Source organism: Pongo pygmaeus, chromosome 1, assembly GCF_028885625.2.
Source record: "Pongo pygmaeus isolate AG05252 chromosome 1, NHGRI_mPonPyg2-v2.0_pri, whole genome shotgun sequence".
Lineage (NCBI taxonomy): Eukaryota > Metazoa > Chordata > Mammalia > Primates > Hominidae > Pongo > Pongo pygmaeus.
The window spans coordinates 201,933,646-201,951,833 of record NC_072373.2 but is presented as its reverse complement, the minus strand read 5'-3'; the positions used below and the strand labels follow the sequence as shown (position 1 = coordinate 201,951,833).

The window sequence follows — 18,188 nt, the reverse complement described above, 5'->3', positions numbered from 1 at the left end:
TATGCTTGACATTTAGCTTACATCGCTAATTCTCAGGAAAACATTGTAAGATTTATGGTTGACGAAATTCAGATCCAGAGAAGTGACTTATTCAGGGTCACGCCGGACGAAGTGGTAGGACAGGTGATCCAGGTGAGTCTCCTCAGGGTCACTTCCCTAGATCCCCTCTGACCAACCCCTCTACCTAGTACCCTTAGGGGCAGTACCACGTGTCAAATTGCTTCACACTTTTGTCATATGACGTCACACCAGTCAATCCAGGAACTCCCTGCCCTTCCCTCCCCTGACCTCTGGGGTCTATCAAAGCAGCCCCCGGCTCAGTGTCGCCGCCGGACCAGGCCACACCTGCAGCCCCCTCCCCTTCCCAGCTGCGACTCTCGCACTCCTCTGCCCGGGCCTCCCCCTCCCCGCCCCGCTGATCGGCAGTTGCCTGCGCCAATCAGAGGGCCTAGCGGGCGGGGCGGGGCCTCTCGATGGAGTTGCCCTGTCAGTGCAGGTGGAGGCCCCGGCGGGGCAAAGTGGCAGGAACCTCTTAAAGGGCGAGAGCGGCGCGGAGCCAGAACGCGGTCCGGCCCGGTCCCCGCCGCACCCAGCCCAGGTGAGCCTGGACCACCTGGGGGGCGACCCTCGGTCCCCGGGAGGGACGGGGTGAGGGACAGAAGAACCTGCCCCCAAGGGCTCGGACCGTCCCGGGAGAGGCGAGACCAGGGTCGAAGGGTCCAGGGCTGAGGGGTCCAGGGGTCCCGAACTCCAGAATCCGAACTTGGGGTCCAAAGGAGTCTGGGCGTCTTAAAGTTCAGGGTGCAGGGAGGGGCGTGAGAGTCTGGAGAGGGGGTCCGGGAGCTCGGATCCGGAGCTAGACACGTCCGGGTCCGGCCGGTCCTGGCTGTCTGGGGCGGGGGTCCTGCGTTCGGTGTCCGCGGGAGAGTCCTTGCAGGTCGGCGCAGCCCCGGGCCGCCCCCAGCCCCGCCTTGCCCGGCCCCGCATGCTCCAGCCGGGGCCGCAGCAGCGCTGGAGCTGGCGGGCGGCTCGCAGAGGGAGGGGGCTCCGGGGCCTGGAGCCCCGCGCCCCGCTCCGGCCCTTATGTAACTGACTTTGAGTTTCCGGACCCAGGGACCCGCCAGCTGGGGCGCCGACTCTGCCCGCCAGGGTGGCCCCTCCGGCCGCCGCGCCAGCCCCACACCCTCCCTGCCAGGCTTGGTCTAGGGGACTTCCCTCTGTCTGGGTCTCCCAGGTCTCTCTGTCCGGTTCAGGCTCCGGTTCGCTCTCATCTCTGGGTTCCTTGTATCTCTCATCTCTCGTCTCTGTTTGGCTGTCTCTTCCTGTCTCTGTCCTCTGTCTTTCCTCAAGAATTGTTTCGCCCTCACCTACACTTCCCGGCAGGCCCCACCTCTTCAGGGTGGGACAGGACCCCTCCTCTCCAGCTAGTTGGAGGCAGGGACCTGTCCAGACCAACCCGAGCCCGAGCTCGCTCCAGGAGTGGGGAGGGGAGAGGAGGGTTGGGGAAGGTGATTCTAGGACCCATAGCTCCCGGGTCCGGGAACGGACGACCCCCTCTCCGCCTCTGGAGCCCTTTCCTCCAGAAGGAGGAGGCTTGGACAGAGCCTGGCTGGGGCTGGGCTTAGGGTAGCTGGGAGTCCCTGTGAGAGCTGCCTAGTGTCTCGTCAGGGTCAGGTCCTCAGCTATTGAAGGGGAGAGGGAGGGGCTGGGGAGGGGCCAGAGCCCTGGCACGCGCCCCGGAGCTTCAGCAAGCTCCCTACCTCCACCCAGTTTCAGGCCTGGAGGATGGTCTTGGCAGGAGGCTGGGTGGGGAAGGAATCTGCAGGAGGAGGCTCAAGGGACTTCTGCATGTTGGGGAGGGGGGTGGAGATAGAATGACAGACCCGCAAGTCTAAGGAGCACCTACTGGGATCACTCCCTGCCTTGAAGGCTCTCCGGAGTGTCAGACGGACACTTCGGAAATAACTGTAAATAAGGCGTTAAAGCAGGTGTGAGGTAGGAATTATTAATTCATTTTTTTTTTCTTTTGAGACTGAGTCTCGCTCTGTCGCCCGGGCTAGAGTGCAGTGTCGCGATCTCGGCTCACTGCAAGCTCCGCCTCCCGGATTCACGCCATTCTCCTGCCTCAGCCTCCCGAGTAGCTGGGACTACAGGCATCCGCCACCGTGCCCGGCTAATTTTTTATATTTTTAGTAGGGACGGGGTTTCACCGTGTTAGCCAGGATGGTCTCGATCTCCTGACCTCGTGATCTGCCCACCTCGGCCTCCCAAAGTGCTGGGATTACAGGCGTGAGCCACCGCGCCAGGCCGGGAATTATTAATTCTAAACCGGGAGAAACTTTGCGCAAGGAGGTAGGAGGTTTGAGAAGGGAGCCAGAAGCTGAAGGGAGCAGAGGGAGGGAGGAAAGGGGACATCCAGTGCTCAGTAGGCTCTGCACACAGCAGAACTGGGTTGAATCCTGACCCTTCCACTTTCCTGCTGTGTGATCCTGCATGAGTCACTTCACCTCTCTGAGTCCCAGGCTTGTGCTTGGTCAATAATCTGGACCTTGCAGGCATAAGCAGCATCAAACAGGCAATGTGTATGCAGACCAGAACGGTAGCTGGTCTGATAGCAGGCCAGTAGTGTGTTTTAAGAAGGGAATGGAGTGGGGAAGCCCTGAGGTTTCCGCTGTATGTATAGGAGAGCCAGGCACCACCTGCCAGGTCTCAGCAACATGGGGCCTGGGTGGAGTGCCTGGGTGTGTGGGTGGTACTCATTGAGGCCACACTGGCTGTCTCCTGATTGGCCCATCCCTCTACCTCCTAGACCAGGGCTGGCCTCCCTCCTGTAGGCTCCAGGTGCCAACAGAAGCTCCCACCCAGGCTGCCTTACTCCCCAGACCAGTGCGGGTAGAGCCCTGTCAGGGCAGGGCCAGCACCCTCTCTGCGGAATGGACCATGGCCAGGAGCCTGGTTGGCCGTGCTGGGCAGGAACATCCGTCTGGCTGGGAAGATGCTGACGCTGTGCAGGCCCCATGGAGGTCCAGACCTCTGTTGGCTGGGGCTGGGCCCAGCTGATGGAACCTAGGTTGCAGGGTGAGACAGAGGCTGGGGTGGGAGTGAGGAGGGGAGGTGCAAGGAGGGACTCCTGGAGAGGAATCCTGAGCCCAGGTGTGGAACCAAACCGAACTTCATTCGGTTATTCTCTAAGCCTTTCTTGAGCACGTGCTGTGCACCATATACAGGTCTGCCAGCCACAGACCTGAACAGGATACTCACAGAGGGCTCACCACAGAGTTATGGTGTCCTGAGATTTGTTAGGGGTTTGCAGAATGGGCCTGTATGACAGTTCCTGGGGATAGGGGAGTTCAGAATTTTCCCAGGGCCTAAGATTCTGATATTTTATTTTTATTTTTATTTTATTTTATTTTATTTTATTTTTTTGAGACAGAGTCTCACTCTGTTGCCCAGGCTGGAGTGCAGTGGCATGATCTCAGCTCACTGCAACCTCCGCCTCCCGGATTCAAGCGATTCTCTTGCCTCAGCCTCCCGAGTAACTGGGATTACAGGCTCCTGCCACCATGCCTGGCTAATTTTTTTATTTTTAGTAGAGATAGGATTTTGCCATGTTGGCCAGGGTGGTCTCGAACTCCTGACCTCAGGTGATCTGCCCACCTCGGCCTCCCAAAGTGCTGGGATTACAGGCGTGAGCCACTGTGCCTGGCTGATTCTGGTATTTATTAAAGGGGGTGGGATTCCACTCCTTTATAGTCTGCAGGCTAGTCACTTTGCTCCCTGGGTTTCAGTTTCACTTTCTGTGAAATGAAGGGGAGATAAGTCTAAAGTCTCTATCGGTCTTCCAGCACCTATTACTATAGCCTCAGGACCTAGTTTGGGACTTAGTCTACCCCCTACTCTCACCCCACGTGAGGGGATAGGATGGCAAGATGAAGGCTGAGTATGATGGGCCCACAAGTCCTGTTCTTGGCCTGTGTTCTCTAATCATAATTACAGCCGCTGCCTGTTAAGCACTTACTATGCACAGCATTCTGTTCTAAGCCTTTAATATGCTGCATTAACTCATTCAATCCTTACAATCTCATGAGGGAAATATTATCTTTGTTTTGCAGGAGTTTAGGGAGCTGAACAGACTTGACCAAAGTCACAAAGCTGGGAAGTGGCCGAGCTGGGATTTGAACTTAGGTTCAACTCCAAAGTCCAGATTTAACTAAGAGTGGGAGCCTCCACCCCACGGGTACTGAGGTGCCCACATTGCTCAGCCCTTACCTGTGGAACTGTTTGACCCCTGCTGGAGCAAGCTCTGAGTTCTGGGATCTTGAGGCTGGGGAGCTGGGGAACAAGCTGTGCTGCCTGTGTTGGGTGGCCCCTGGGCCCAGCATAGAGAGAAAGGAGCAGAGGGAGCAACCTCCAGGTCACCAGGGCCCACTAGGGGTTTCCCCAGAGGGGCAGCCCCACCCAGCTACTGCCCAGGTGCAAGACCGGACACTGAAAGGCAACCTTGGGTATGTGACCAACTTTGGACCTCAGTTTCCCCATCTGTAAAGCATGGACTTAAATGAGTGTAGACACTCCTTGACCCCTGAGTTAGTGGCTGAGGTCAGCAATAGGATAAAGTGTTAGAGGAGGGCTTGGAGTGACAGCGACTGAGTCTGTGAAGGAAGAGTTTGGGTCAGGAACATCTTGGATCCTGGGCCAGCTGTTTGATAGCTATTTCAGATGAAGAGACTGAGGTTGGAGAGGTTCAAAGGCTTGTCTGGGGCTGTTCAGCCAGTATCCCAGACTGAAGGGAAATAAACCAAGGGAAAACCCGGAGAACAAAATCCAGGCAGATATGAGCTAGATCCTGGGTTGGCCACTTAACTAGGCTTGGAGGTGTGAAGTGGCACCCCTGAGGACACACGAGAGTCCCTTCACCTAACTGTCCTCATCTTTAAAGTGGGAATAGTAACAATTTCTTCTTTGCCCACTTCCTGGGTTGTTGTGAAGGTTAAAGGAGATGAGGCATTGTAAAATCAGGTGAGAATGTGGTTGCTGGTCATTTTTCAGTCCAAAGCTGCAGTTCCGGGTTTGTGTTTATGGTGGTGGGTGCATTTCTGACAGCTCCTCTGTTGAGATGCTTTATCTAGGGGTTGTGCTGGAGAGAAGCCCTAAGAATAACACCACCGGCTGGGCGCGGTGGCTCACACTTGTAATCCCAGCATTTTGGCAGGCCGAGGTGGGCGGATCACCTGAGATCAGGAGTTTGACACTAGCCTGGCTAACATGGTGAAACCTCGTCTCTACTAAAAATACAAAAAATTAGCTGGGCATGGTTGGTGGCGGGCGCCTATAATCCCAGCTACTCAGGATGCTGAGGCAGGAGAATCACTTGAACCGAGGAGGCAGAGGTTGCAGTGAGTCAAGATCGTGCCACTGCACTCCAGCCTGGGCAATAAGAACGAGACTGCATCTCAAAAAAAAAAAAAAAAAAGAATAACACCACCATTTATTGCACAGTTGCCAGTACCAGGCATTGTACTCAACTTCACCTCTCATTGTATCATTAACCCCCTACAGCAACTTTGTCAGGTAGGTGGTACCCCTCACCCATGCTGGGTCCCTCCGAAACCCATGCTGACAGCCCCTGTAATGATAGTAGCAAATGCTTCTGAACGGTTTACTGTGCGCCAAGCATCCTTCCAGACGTGTTACATGTATTGACCCATGTTAATCCTCACATCAACCCTGTGAGGTGGATACTATCTCCAGTTTGCAGATGAATAAATGAGGCATAGACAAGTAAAAACGAGGCCAGGCGTGGTGGCTCAAGCCTATAATCCCAGCACTTTGGGAGGCCGAGGTGGGCAGATCACCTGAGGTCAGGAGTTTGAGACCAGCCTGACCAATATGATGAAACCCCATCTCTACTAAAAATACAAAAATACACGGTGGCATGCGCCTATAATCCCAGCTACTTGGGAGGCTGAGACAGGAGAATCGCTTGAACCAAGGAGGCGGAGGTTGCGCCATTGCGCTCCAGCCTGGGAAACAAGAGGGAAACTCTGTCACAAACAAACAAACAAACAAAACAAAACAAAACAAAAAAAATGGCCCCAATGTCACAAAAGGTAGAGCCATAAATAGTGAAGTCAGGATTTTTCCAGGTTCTTTTTTTTCTTTCTTTTTTTTTTTTTTGAGACAGAGTCTTACTCTGTTGTCCAGGCTGGGTGTAGTGGTGCAATCTTGGCTCACGGCAACCTCTGCCTCCCAGGTTCAAGCAATTCTTGTGCCTTAGCCTCCTGAGTAGCTGGGATTATAGGCGCCCGCCACCATGCCAGGCTAATTTTGTATTTTTGGAGAGACGGAGTTTCACCATGTTGGCCAGGCTGGTCTCAAACTCCTGGCTTCAAGTGATTTGCCTGCCTCAGCCTCCCAAAGTGCTGGGATTACAGGTGTCGGGTTCTTTTATTCTGAGACAGGGTCTCACTCTGTCGCCCAGGTTAGAGTACAATGGGGTGAACACGGCTCACTGCAGCCTTGACCTCCTGGGCTCAAGGGAGCCTCCTACCTAAGCCTCCTGACTAGCTGGGACTCCACCACACCCACCTAATTTTCGTATTTTTTGTAGATATGGGGTTTCCCCATGTTGCCTAGGCTGGTCTTGAACTCCTGAGCTCAAGCAAACCTCGCACCTCAGCCTCCCAAAGTGCTGGGATTATAGGTGTGAGGCACCGTGCCCGGCTGGCCCAGGTTCTTAAAGTCTCCTTGACACAATCATCACAGTTGTAATTCGGTAGTTATTTACATGATTGTCTCCTCACTGCATTGTAGGCTCCATAAGTACAGGGGCCATGTCTGTCTTCTTCAGGCCGTATCCCCAACCCCTGGCACACAGCAGGTGCTCAGTTAATGTTTGTTCACAGGGACACTGCTGCCTCCAGTGGGCTGGGCCCTGGAGGCCTGATGAGCTGAGGGTGGATTATCAGATTATTGCTGACTAGGGCGTCTGCCCCAGCAAGACCCCAGAGGTAGAGGGAGAGCAGGGTTCCCTCCTCGCTCAGGCCCTGGCTGAAGAAGGGGCCCCAAAGGGCTTTTTCTTTGGCTGTGCTGTGTGTCTCACTGCTGTCCTTTGCTTCCATGTGCCACTGCGGCGATGGCTCCACGGCCTCCCCTGGACTGGCTGCATGACCCCGATGGCTGCTTCTGGGTGAGTAATGGTTTGACTTAACGACTGCCACATGAGCTGATTTTAATGCATGTCCTGTGGCTCTGAGGCCACTGGGAGGCGTGAAGAGAGGCCCGGGGGTAGGGGCGGAAATGCTGAGAGAGGGCACTCTGTGATTTTAGGATCCTACCATAAGCAGAGCCTACCAATTACACTGGGTGCTGATTTTTTGGTCACATGATACAATGCAAAGGTCTTTGGGGCAGACTGGGCTGGAATAGAATCCTTTTTCTGTTGCTTACAGGTGGGTGATTCTTTGCATCTCAGTTTCATGTCTGCAAAATAAGAATATGAATACTTACGGGACACAAGTATATTTGTTCTTTTATTCATGTAAGCCCCACAAGGGCAGGGATTTTTGTTCATCTGTTCACTGCTGTATCTCCAGCACCTAGGGTATAGTAGCACGTAGTAGGTGCTCAATGAATGTTTCCAAAGGAATGAAGATATTTATTGACTGTTTACGGTGTACCTATCAACATGCTTTGTATTGGATTAAATGGCTAATGGATATAAAGGGCCCAGCGTGATAGGGGCTCAGTGAATGTGAATTCCCTATTTGCTCAATAGACTGTGACTTTCTTGGGGATCAGGGCTCTGGTAAAGTGAGCTCTGGGTCTTCTGAACTTAGTAAGGGCCCAAGTACCGAGCATGTATCAATCAGCACAGAGAGGGGCCTGGCAACTGGATTTCCTGGAGAGGGAGTGACAGAGCTTCTAGTTTTCATCAGAAGAGAGAGGCAGCTGGGAAGATCTGGGGCAGAAATGGGAGGGATGGGGGGGGACTCTGCCCTTCTAGTACTGCCACTTTTTCTTGTCCAGGTGTGACCCTGGACAAGGCACGCTCTTCTCTGAGTCTTGGAGACCTCATCTGTGATGTACATATCACAACATTTTCCCTGCATAGGTGTGGGAAGGAGTTGATGAGAAGAGCCCACACAGGGCCCCATTTGGTAACTTCCCAGCCCTGGGCTCATTCTGGGATTCTGGGAGGGGACTATGTGTTCCTCTTTCTGGCTCTTTTCTCCTACTTTTAACTTCTCACCCAGCTGGGACTGGAATCCCAGGAGCCCCTGAACTTCCCAGCAGGCTGGCCAGGGCCCTGGGATAAGGGCTGGGCTCTGCCTAGTGTAGGAGGAGCTGAGTGGAGGTTCCAGCTCAGCCACTCTCGCTGTGTGACTTGGTTCTGTAACCCCTTCTCTGCCTCGGTTGCCTTACCTGTAAAGTAGGGTTATTAAAAGACACCTCCCTTGAAGAATTGTTTAATTAGAAAATAGGTGGATTAGGCATTATTATCCATAATGCTATTTGGCTCTGGCTGAGGCGACTCTAGGGAGGGCCCTGGAGAATTACATCCCATCGTGGCCCAGGGAGCCTGGGACTTGCTAGTCATCATGTGTATTATTGCCATTTATTGACTATTTCTTATGGGCTGGGTTGTTTACATGCTATTTTAGACACATTATCTCATGCATTCCTCCTAGTGACCTAGAAGACCCTCTGAAGCAGGCATTATTATCCCCGCTTCACGGCACTGGGTAAATCAAGTGAGTCACCCAGAATCCCACAGTTGTTTAGGGGTACAGCTGGGGCTCAGACCCAAGCCTGCTCACTCCAGGGCCCAAATTCTTTTTTTTTTTTTTGATGGCGTCTCACTCTGTCATCCAGGCTGGAGTGCAGTGGTGCAATCTCGGCTCACTGCAACCTCCACCTCCTGGGTTCAAGCAATTCTCCTGTCTCAACCTCCCAAGTAGCTGGGACTACAGGTGTGCGCCACCATTCTTGGCTAATATTTGTATTTTTAGTAGATGGGGTTTCACCGTATTTGTCAGGCTGGTCTCGAACTCCTGACCTCGGGTGATCAACCTGCCTCAGCCTCCCAAAGTGCTGGGATTACAGGCGTGAGCCACCGCGCCCAGCCCTAAGGCCCAAATTCTTAGTGTGAAACTCTCATATCTCTCCCAAGGAGGTAAAGTGTACATCTAAATTCTCTTTGTCCATCTCCCATGACCAGTTCAGGGCTGGTGGGAGCTACTGGTGTATTTGTCGGATGAATAAATTCACGCACACACATTGCACCCCCACCCAGGCCTGCTGTTGTAAGAGTTTTAAAGAGAAAAGATAATAGAAAACAGGAGAAGGCTGGACAGCTTGGTGCTTGAGAGTCAGACAGGCCTGACTTTGAATCTCGCATCTATTGTTTACCAGTTGTGTGACCTTAGGCAAGATATCTAACCTCTTGGAGCCTCAGTTTTCTTATCTGTAAAATGGGGAAAATAAAAGAACCTACCTACCTCTTAGGCTTCTTGTGAGGATTAAATAGTGAGGCACATGGTGAGCATTCAACAAATAGTAGCAATGGTTATTGTTATTATTATAATTATGAATATTATTTGGGGATTATAAAGATGTTCCTCTTGGGACAAGAGAGACCAGGTCTGGGAGGGAACTTTTGGGGACATGTGGATAGCAGCCTAGTCTGACAGACTCCTGAAGGCATGTGAAGGGAGGGAGGTGGCCTCATGGAAGTAAGAATGTACCTCCCTTTCCTAGTCATCTGCTTTTCCTCTGTGTCAGGCCCTGTGCTGGGCATGGGGCCCAGAGATGAATCTGTGTAGTCCTTCCCCACCTTCCCCACCAGGAGCTCGGAGTCTAGTTGGGAAGAAGATGCAGAAACCACCAATTCCACCTTTATTGAATAGGTGTTCTTATGCAAAGGGCAGGAAAAAAGACATTCCTAGTGGAAGGAACTGCATGTGCCAAGGTACACAACTGCCTGCACTTGGGGGAATGCAGCTGAAAAGATAGGCTCAAGACAATGAGGAGGACTTGACCTATGGCAGTGGGGAATCACTGGATAGTAAGCAGGGAGGGGCAGGGACAGGGGCAGGAGGAACTGTCCAGGTGAGAGACGCCCAGATCTTGGGCTGGGGACTGTGCCATGGGATGAGGAGCAGTGGGCGATATGAAGTCTGTTTAGGAGGCAGAGCCAGCGGGACGTAATAATGAACTGCAGTGTCCAGGGAGGAGAGGAGAGGGCCAGAGGGAGATCTTGGGGCCTGGGGCCAATGGGGTCCACTGGGGTCTCTGGCTGAGGGACATATCTGGGAGGACGAGGCAGAGCTGGGTTGAGGGCAAAAGCCATTCAGCTGCTGTCACTACCTTTCCCCTCAGCTTCCCAGGCAGCAGCTATGTCTGAGCTGGACACTGGGGCAAGGCCTGTGGCCACTAGGACCCAGGGTACCCACTCCTATCTCGGGGATCCCTTGTGGTGACCCTGGTAGGTCTGGTAGGGATGAGACCTCTTTGGGGTAGGGGCCAGGCAGGAGCTGTGTGGTGCAGAAAAGCCCTGGGTTCTAGACCTACCAGTGTTACTGAGTGTCTGTGTGACCTCAGGAATTGCCAGGCCTGATGGCTCAATCCCAACATTTTGGGAGGCTGAGGCAGGAGGATCACTTTTGCCCAGTTCAAGACAAGCCTAGGGAACATGGAGCAACTCCATCTCTACAAAAAATACAGAAATCAGCTGGGCATTGTGCATGTGCCTGTCATTCCAACTACTTGGGAGGCTGAGATGGGAGGATCCCTTGAGCCCAGGAGGTCGAGGCTGCAGTGAGCTGTGATTACACCATTATACTCCAGCCTGGGTGATGAAGTGAAACCCCTGTAGGTAGGAAGGTAGGAAGGAAGGAAGGAAGGAAAGGAAAGGAAGGAAGGGAAGGAAGGGAAGGAAGGGAAGGAAGGGAAGGAAGGGAAGGAAAAGAAGGAAAGAAAGGAAGAAAAAGAAAAGAAATAAAGAAGGCACTCCCATCACTCCCTCTCCCTTGCCCTCCTTTTTCTTGCCTTGAAAGTGAGAATAAGAAAACCTGTTTTGCTTGCCTCGAAGATTCAATGATAAAATACAACCACAGACAGTAAACATTTATTGAGAACTGACGGGCTAGGTTCTGGGGGCACAAAGGTGACTCACGCAGTGTTCCTGCTCCTTAAGGATGAACTGCCATGTGCAGAGTGAGCCCAGGGGAGCAGGTGGTTAACTCAGGGGCATCAAGGGGAAAAGAGCTAGGCTAGGCTTTGAAGGATGAATAAGAGCTCTCTAGGTAGGCAATAGAAGGAACAACTTTCTAGGTACAGGGAATGGCATGTGCAAAGGCTCAAGCCTGCATACTGTGCTCAGGATAGATGAGCACTGTTGCTGGTGTGGCTGGAGCACAAAGGGAAAGGCTGGCAGTGACAGGAGATGAGGCTGGTCAGGGAAGTAGGGCCCACGTGAGGCAGACCTTTGGGGATGTCACTGGCTCCCCTCTCCTTCCTGCACCCTCATAACTGCCTGTTCTGCTCAGAGAGACTGCTAAGGCCTTCCCATGCTGCTCCTCCCCTTGAGTTCCCACCTTCTCCCCTCATCTCCACCACCCCAGCCAGATCAAGTGGCTGCCTCTCTCAGGAGTCAATAACCTGGCTGCCCTGCCAGCCCTGCCACTGAAAAGCCATGTGGCCTCCAGTCACTCACATGCCCTGTCTACCTCGGTTTCCACCTCAGTGAAGTGGGAACGGCAGGCTTTCCTCCCAGAGAAGGGTGGAGGCTTCAATGAGATAATCTCCACAAATGGCCTGGCCCAGTGTCTGTATGTACTGGGCACCCATAAACAGGAGCTAATTAAGCCATCATTATTTAGACTCTTCAATCTCCTTGGCCCCACCCACTGCTTCCCCTTTACCTCTCCTGGCAGCCCGTTCTAGCCAAGAAAGGAAGGAAAAGATTAAGAAACAAGCCCAAGTCTTCAGAGGGGTCCTGGCCCACTGCCAAGCTGGCTCCCCTCCTGCCCCTTGCCCGCCTTGGCCTTGGGCCCCAGGATTCTCAGTCCTGAGGGCTGGGCACTCTCCCAGCCCCTGCACTAGAGGCCCTGCCCTGGCTGGAGGCCAAAGCCAGCAGCAGCCTTGAAACAGGACACATATTTAGAAAATAGATAGCTTTATTTTTTTTTCCTCTGGGAGTGGATAAGGAAGCCATTTTTTTCTGGTGCTTGCTAGAAGAGTGTGATGTTCAGTATTTCTGGAGGTCCAGTGGTCAGGGAGAGCTGGATCCCTCAGCCTTCTGGATCACGCAACAGATGCTAGCCACCAAGTCCCTTATGGAACAGACACAGGGACCTCAGATCAGAGCAAGTGTCTGTCGGTGCAAGGTCACACAGTAGAAGCCCAGGTCTCCAGACCCTCTGCACTGTCTTATAGATGCATGTGGTACAGTGGCCTTGGCTGTCACTTTACCTCTCTGAGCCTCAGTTTTCTCCATTGTAGAATGGCACCGATTTTACCATAAGGATCGGCAATAATGTACAGAAAGCACCTAGTGAGTCCTCAGTGGCAGGAAGCTACTGTTAGAGCTGCTGCCTCTTAAAAACTTCTTCTGCCCTTCCCCTTCCTGATCTAGGGACTTGGAATATCTGCTATGATTTCTATTGAACAAATGACACCTGATAAGCCAGTTCTAAAGCAGGAGGCTCAGCATCTGTTATGCTTCCCTCCCCTCTTCCCCCTTTCCTGGGACATTCTAGCCCCACCCAAGACAGTTTCCCTTCTGCAGCCTCCGATGATGCCACTGCAGGCACTCAGGAAAAGCAGAGAGTAGGAAGGGCCCCATGCCATCCAGGCTTAGGCTGGTGGGAAAGTGATGGACTGTGAACTCCTTGGAACCATCCTCGGGAGCTAGGATGACTTGAAGACTTCCGCAGAGGCTGGGAAATAGGCCTAAAAGAGAAAACCTGGTTCACAGCCCCAAAAATGGTAGAGTGGAAGGAACACCAGCCCTCCTAGCTCTCCATGCTGTGAGATCTTGGGCAAATTATCTACCCTTCCTGAGCCTTCATTTTCTGATTTAAAAAAGGAAGGGGATGGATTGAGGTCAGAGGTTTCTACTAATACTACAGGATTAAAAGTAGGGATTTGTGAGCAGAGAGACTTTGGTTTAAATCCCAGCTTCACCCCTTACCAGCTGTGAGACCTCTAGCAAGTTGTTTTACCTAAGTGAGCTTCAGTTTTTTCCCCTATAACATGGGGAAAATATTAGCATCTTCTCATAGGATTATTTAAGGGCTAAATTAAATAATTTGTATGAAGTACTCAGTCCGTAGCTGACAGACATGTTGGAATTATTATTGTCGCTGTTGTCATTGTTATTCTATGATCAGTAGAGATAACAAGAAGTCATAAAAGAGCTCATTGAGAAGGAAGGACTTGAGAAATGTATAGGATTGATTGAGTTATTCATTCATTCAATAAATATTTAGAGTTTCCACAGTTAGGCCAGAGACTAGCAGCAGAAATGTGGAGTCAGACAGACCTGCCTATTCTAGCTGTGTGATGTGGGATCATTTACTTCTTTCTTTTTTTTTTTTTGAAATGGAGTCTCCTTCTATCACCCAGGCTGGAGTGCAGTGGCATGACCTCGGGTTACTGCAACCTCTGCCTCCCAGGTTCAAGCGAACCTCCTACCTCAGCCTCCCAAGTAGCTGGGAATACAAGGATGCACCACCATGCTAGGCTAATTTTTGTATTTTTAGTAGAGATGGGGTTTCATTACGTTGGCCAGGCTGGTCTTGAACTCCTGACCTCAAGTGATCTGCCCCTCTCAGCCTCCCAAAGTGCTGGGATTACAGGCATGAGCCACTGTGCCTGGCTGGATCATTTACTTCTCTTCTCTTGGTCTCACACCTTTGTTTGTAAAATGGTGAGAATAGTGGGCAAAATGTTACCTCCCGGGTTGTCCTGAGGCTAAAGAGAGTTGAAGTACACTAGTCTGTCTGTGTCTGATTCCTTTCCCACCAGGCCCCTCAGCTGTTAATGACTAGAGGCATGATCCCAGGCAAGCGCATCAAGCACACTTCCACCCCAGGGCCTTTGTACTTGCTAGTCCTTTGGCCCAGAACACTCTACCCCCAAACACTTTTGTAGCTTGTTCTCTCATCTCTTTAAATTTTTTGTTTAAATGTCACCTTCTCAATAAGACCTTTCCTGACTATCTTTTATTTATTTATTTATTTATTTTGAGACGGAATCTTGCTCTGTTGCCCAGGCTGGAGTGCAGTGGTGAGATCTCAGTTCACTGCAAGCTCTGCCTCCCGGGTTCATGCCATTCTCCTGCCTCAGCCTCCTGAGTAGCTGGGATTACAGGCGCCTGCCACCAAGCCCGGCTAATTTTTTTGTATTTTTAGTAGAGACGGGGTTTCACCATGTTAGCCAGGATAGTCTTGATTTGCTGACCTCGTGATCCGCCTGCCTTGGCCTCCCAAAGTGCTGGGATTACAGGTGTGAGCCACCGCAGCCGGCTACTTATTTACTTTTTGAGACGGAGTCTTGCTCTGTCACCAGGCTGGAGTGCAGTGGCACGATCTCAGCTCGCTACAACCTCCGCCTCCTGGGTTCAAGTGATTCTCCTGCCTCAGCCTCCCGAGTAGCTGGGACTACAGGCGTGCGCCACCATGTGCAGCTAATTTTTGTATTTTTAGTAGAGACAGGGTTTCACCATGTTGGCCAGGCTGGTCTCGATCTCTTGACCTCAAGATCTGCGAGCCTCGGCCTCCCAAAGTGTTGGGATTACAGGCGCGAGCCACTGCACTTGGCCTATTTTTATATTAGTATTATTATTTTGAGATGGAGCCTTGCTCTGTTGCCCAGGCTGCAGTGCAGTTGTGCGACCTTGGCTTACTGCAACCTCCGCCTCCCAGGTTCAAGGGATTCTCCTGTCTCAGCCTCCTGAGTAGCTGGGATTACAAGCACCCACCACCACGCCCATCTAATTTTATATTTTTAGTAGAGACGGGGTTTCACCATGTTGACCAGGCTGGTCTCGAACTCCTGACCTCTGGTGATCCACCCACCTTAGCCTCCCAAAGTACTGGAATTACAGGTGTGAGCCACCGCACCCGGCCTCCTGACTTCTTACTTAAAATTGTAACACCTTTCTGTCCTCTAACCTTAGCACTGTCTGCTTATTTTTATCCATAGCACTTATGACTCTTTGACATACTGTATTTTATTATTTGTTTATTGTCTCTCCTCCCCTTGGAATGTAAGCTCTGTGATGATGGTGATTTTTGTCTATATTATTCAGCGTTATATCCCTTGTACCTAGAACAGTGCGTGGTGCATAGGAAGTGCTCAGTAAATATTTGGGGTGTAAACTAATGACTATATGAAGCCTATTCTCTCTGGATCTAGGAATATTTTGAGCACACAGTAGAATCTCAATAAATGTATGAATGAGAGAAAAAGTGAGTGGTCATCATCCTTTCCATTTGTCAGATCATACTTTGGCTGGGTCAACCCTGAGGCTCTTTTGCTTCTGATTGCTTCTGATATTTTCTGCCAGGGCATCAGTTTCAATTGGAGTGCCCAAATCTTTTGTTCCGGAGCCTGAGCTTTGCAGAATTTCTAGTTGGGGCTGTTTGGCTGTTGGGTCCGCAATGGTTATTATGTCATTATTGGTAATTAGCACTTAGGCCTAGAGGATTGAGCTTTTTGTTTTTCAGCAGAAATCATAGCAGAGAGCTGTGCTAGACACTGGGAGCCAGGCTTGGAGCAGCTTCTTCTGGAACTTTCCCCTTCCCAGCTCGGGGTCCATGATTTAGGGAGACCAAGACAGAGGTGCCCACAGCTAGGGGCACATGGGTCACCAGCTCAACTGCTATTTTCCCTGGACAGTATCCTGCAATGTTTTCCTGCAACACCCCTGGGTCTCTATGCCTGGCCTGGTACAGAGGGGGTTCCTCACACTTTCAGGGGAGCTAGGTGTAGGGTTTCCAAATATCTAGTGGACAGGGGCATTTTCTGATGCTCAAGATTATAGATGGAGGAAATTATCCTGGGTTTGAGACTCAGGAGCCTGAGCTTAAGTCGCTGTGTAGCTACTGACTTGCTGTGTGTTCTTAGGTACGTCACTGCCTCTTGATGGGCCTCAGCTTTCTCATCTGTCAAACAGAGATAAAGACGCCTGCTTGACCTCACTAGGGAAGAGAGGCAAGATAGTGTCTTGAGCAAGGAGTTGGGTTCTGGACTCACACACAGCTGGCTTCCCAACCATACCCCTTCCTAGCTGTGTGACACTGGACAAATCACTTCACCTCTCTGACGTCAGTTCCCAAAGCAATAAAATGGGGCTAAAATACTACCCACTCTACAGGGTTGTTGTGAGAATTAAATAAGAGAATGCAGTTAAAGTACTTAGGCACTTAGCTGGTACTCTGCACATCTTTGCTGCTATTATGATAACGACTATCATGGAAATGTAGGCGATCTGTAAAAAGAATACTAGCAACAGGGCCAGGCAGATGTGGGTTTGAATTCTAACTCTGATACTTACTAGCTGGGTGATCTCGGACAAGTTTTGCACTTATCTGAGACTCTATTTCTTTTTCTTTTCTTTTCTTTTTTTTTTTTTTTTGAGCTAAATTCTCACTCTGCTGCCCAGGCTGGAGTGCAGTGGTGTGATCTCAGCTCACTGCAACCTCCGCCTCCTGGGTTCAAGCGATTTTCCTGCCTCAGCCTCTTGAGTAGCTGGGACTATAGGTGCCCACTGCCACACCTGGCTAATTGTTATATTTTTAGTAGAGACAAGGTTTCACTAGCCAGGCTGGTCTTGAACTCCTGATCTTCAGGTGATCTGCCCACCTCAGCCTCCCAAAGTGCTGGGATTACAGGCTTGAGCCACCATGCCTGGACTGAGACTCTATTTCTTCATCTGTACAATGGAAATTATAGTCATATCTTCCTCAAGGGGGTGTTGTGAAGGTTCAGTGACATATTGGATATAAAACACTTGGTGTAATGGCTGGCACATATTAGCTCCACTTTATAGAAAAGGAAGGGAGGGGAAGTGAATTGCCTGGACTCACATAGCATCTCAGTGGTGAAGTTCTGATTTGAACCAAGGTCGGCCTGTCTCAAAAGTCCAGTTTTTTTGTTTGTTTCTTTGTTTGTTTTTTGAGACAGAGTCTCACTCTGTTGCCCAGGCTGGAGTGCAGTGGTGCAATCTTGGCTCACTGCAACCTCCACCTCCTGGGTTCAAGCAATTCTCCTGCCTCAGCCTCCCGAGTAGCTGGGATTACAGGCACCCACCACTGCACCTGGCTAATTTTTGTATTTTCAGTAGAGACAGGGTTTCACCATCTTGGCCAGGCTGGTCTCGAACTCCTGACCTCGTGATCCACCTGCCTCACCCTCCCAAAGTGTTGAGATTACAGGCGTGAGTCACCTTGCCCGGCCCAGCTTTTTTTTTTTTTTAAACTTTTTCTTGCCATCACTCAAGTATGGGATCATAATGATGGCTGTTATTATAGAGCCACTGGACTCATTTATGCTAGGATCCCCAGTGCCCAATAAATGTGTGATGGATGAAGAAAGGCGGGACCACTGTGTCCCCACTTCCAGGGAGGCTTTTACCTTGAGGTTGAGGATTCTTTCTGGTTGGTTGCTAGCAGATTTAAAATAAAAATCATACTTAGTGTAGTATGGGGCTTTGTAATCTGCAGAACCCTTTGCATTCTCCACATCATTTGATCCTTCTTCCTTTCTTACATTGAAGCTCTAACCTCTAAGGTAATGGTATTTGGAAATGGAGTAATTAATCAGGGAAGTAATTAGGATAAGATGAGATTATGAGGGTGGGGCACTCATGATAGTATTAGTGCCCTTATAAGAAGAGACACCAAGGCCAGGCGCAGTGGCTCATGGCTGTAATCCCAGTACTTTGGGAGGCGGAGGCAGGTGGATCACCTGAGTTCAGGAGTTTGAGACCAGCCTGGCCAACATGGTAAAATCTTGTCTCTACTAAAAATACAAAAAATTGGCCAGGCGTGTTGGCTCATGCCTGTAATCCCAGCACTTTGGGAGGCCGAGGCGGGTGGATCACGAGGTCAGGAGATCAAGACCATCCTGGCTAACACGGTGAAACCCTGTCTCTAAAAATACAAAAAAATTAGCTGGGC

General features: G+C 51.1%; 1 protein-coding gene across 38 annotated transcripts in view; it reads left to right on the top strand.

The window, feature by feature from the left end:
* Positions 1-313: 313 nt before the first annotated feature.
* The window catches only part of EPB41 (erythrocyte membrane protein band 4.1), a 233,095-nt gene continuing 215,220 nt past the window's right edge, over positions 314-18,188 (top strand). For 22 of the 38 annotated variants that reach the window (XM_063667048.1, XM_063667050.1, XM_054497819.2 and 19 more), the window contains exon 1: positions 314-598. Coding sequence is in view for 16 of the 38 variants with exons in the window: in XM_063666928.1 (XP_063522998.1) it covers positions 7,167-7,189 (23 nt within the window). In the remaining 22 variants the exon portion in view is untranslated. Of the gene's footprint in view, positions 599-6,410; positions 7,190-18,188 lie in introns of those variants that run through there. The other 16 variants (XM_063666921.1, XM_063666940.1, XM_063666933.1 and 13 more) reach the window with 3 other exon arrangements.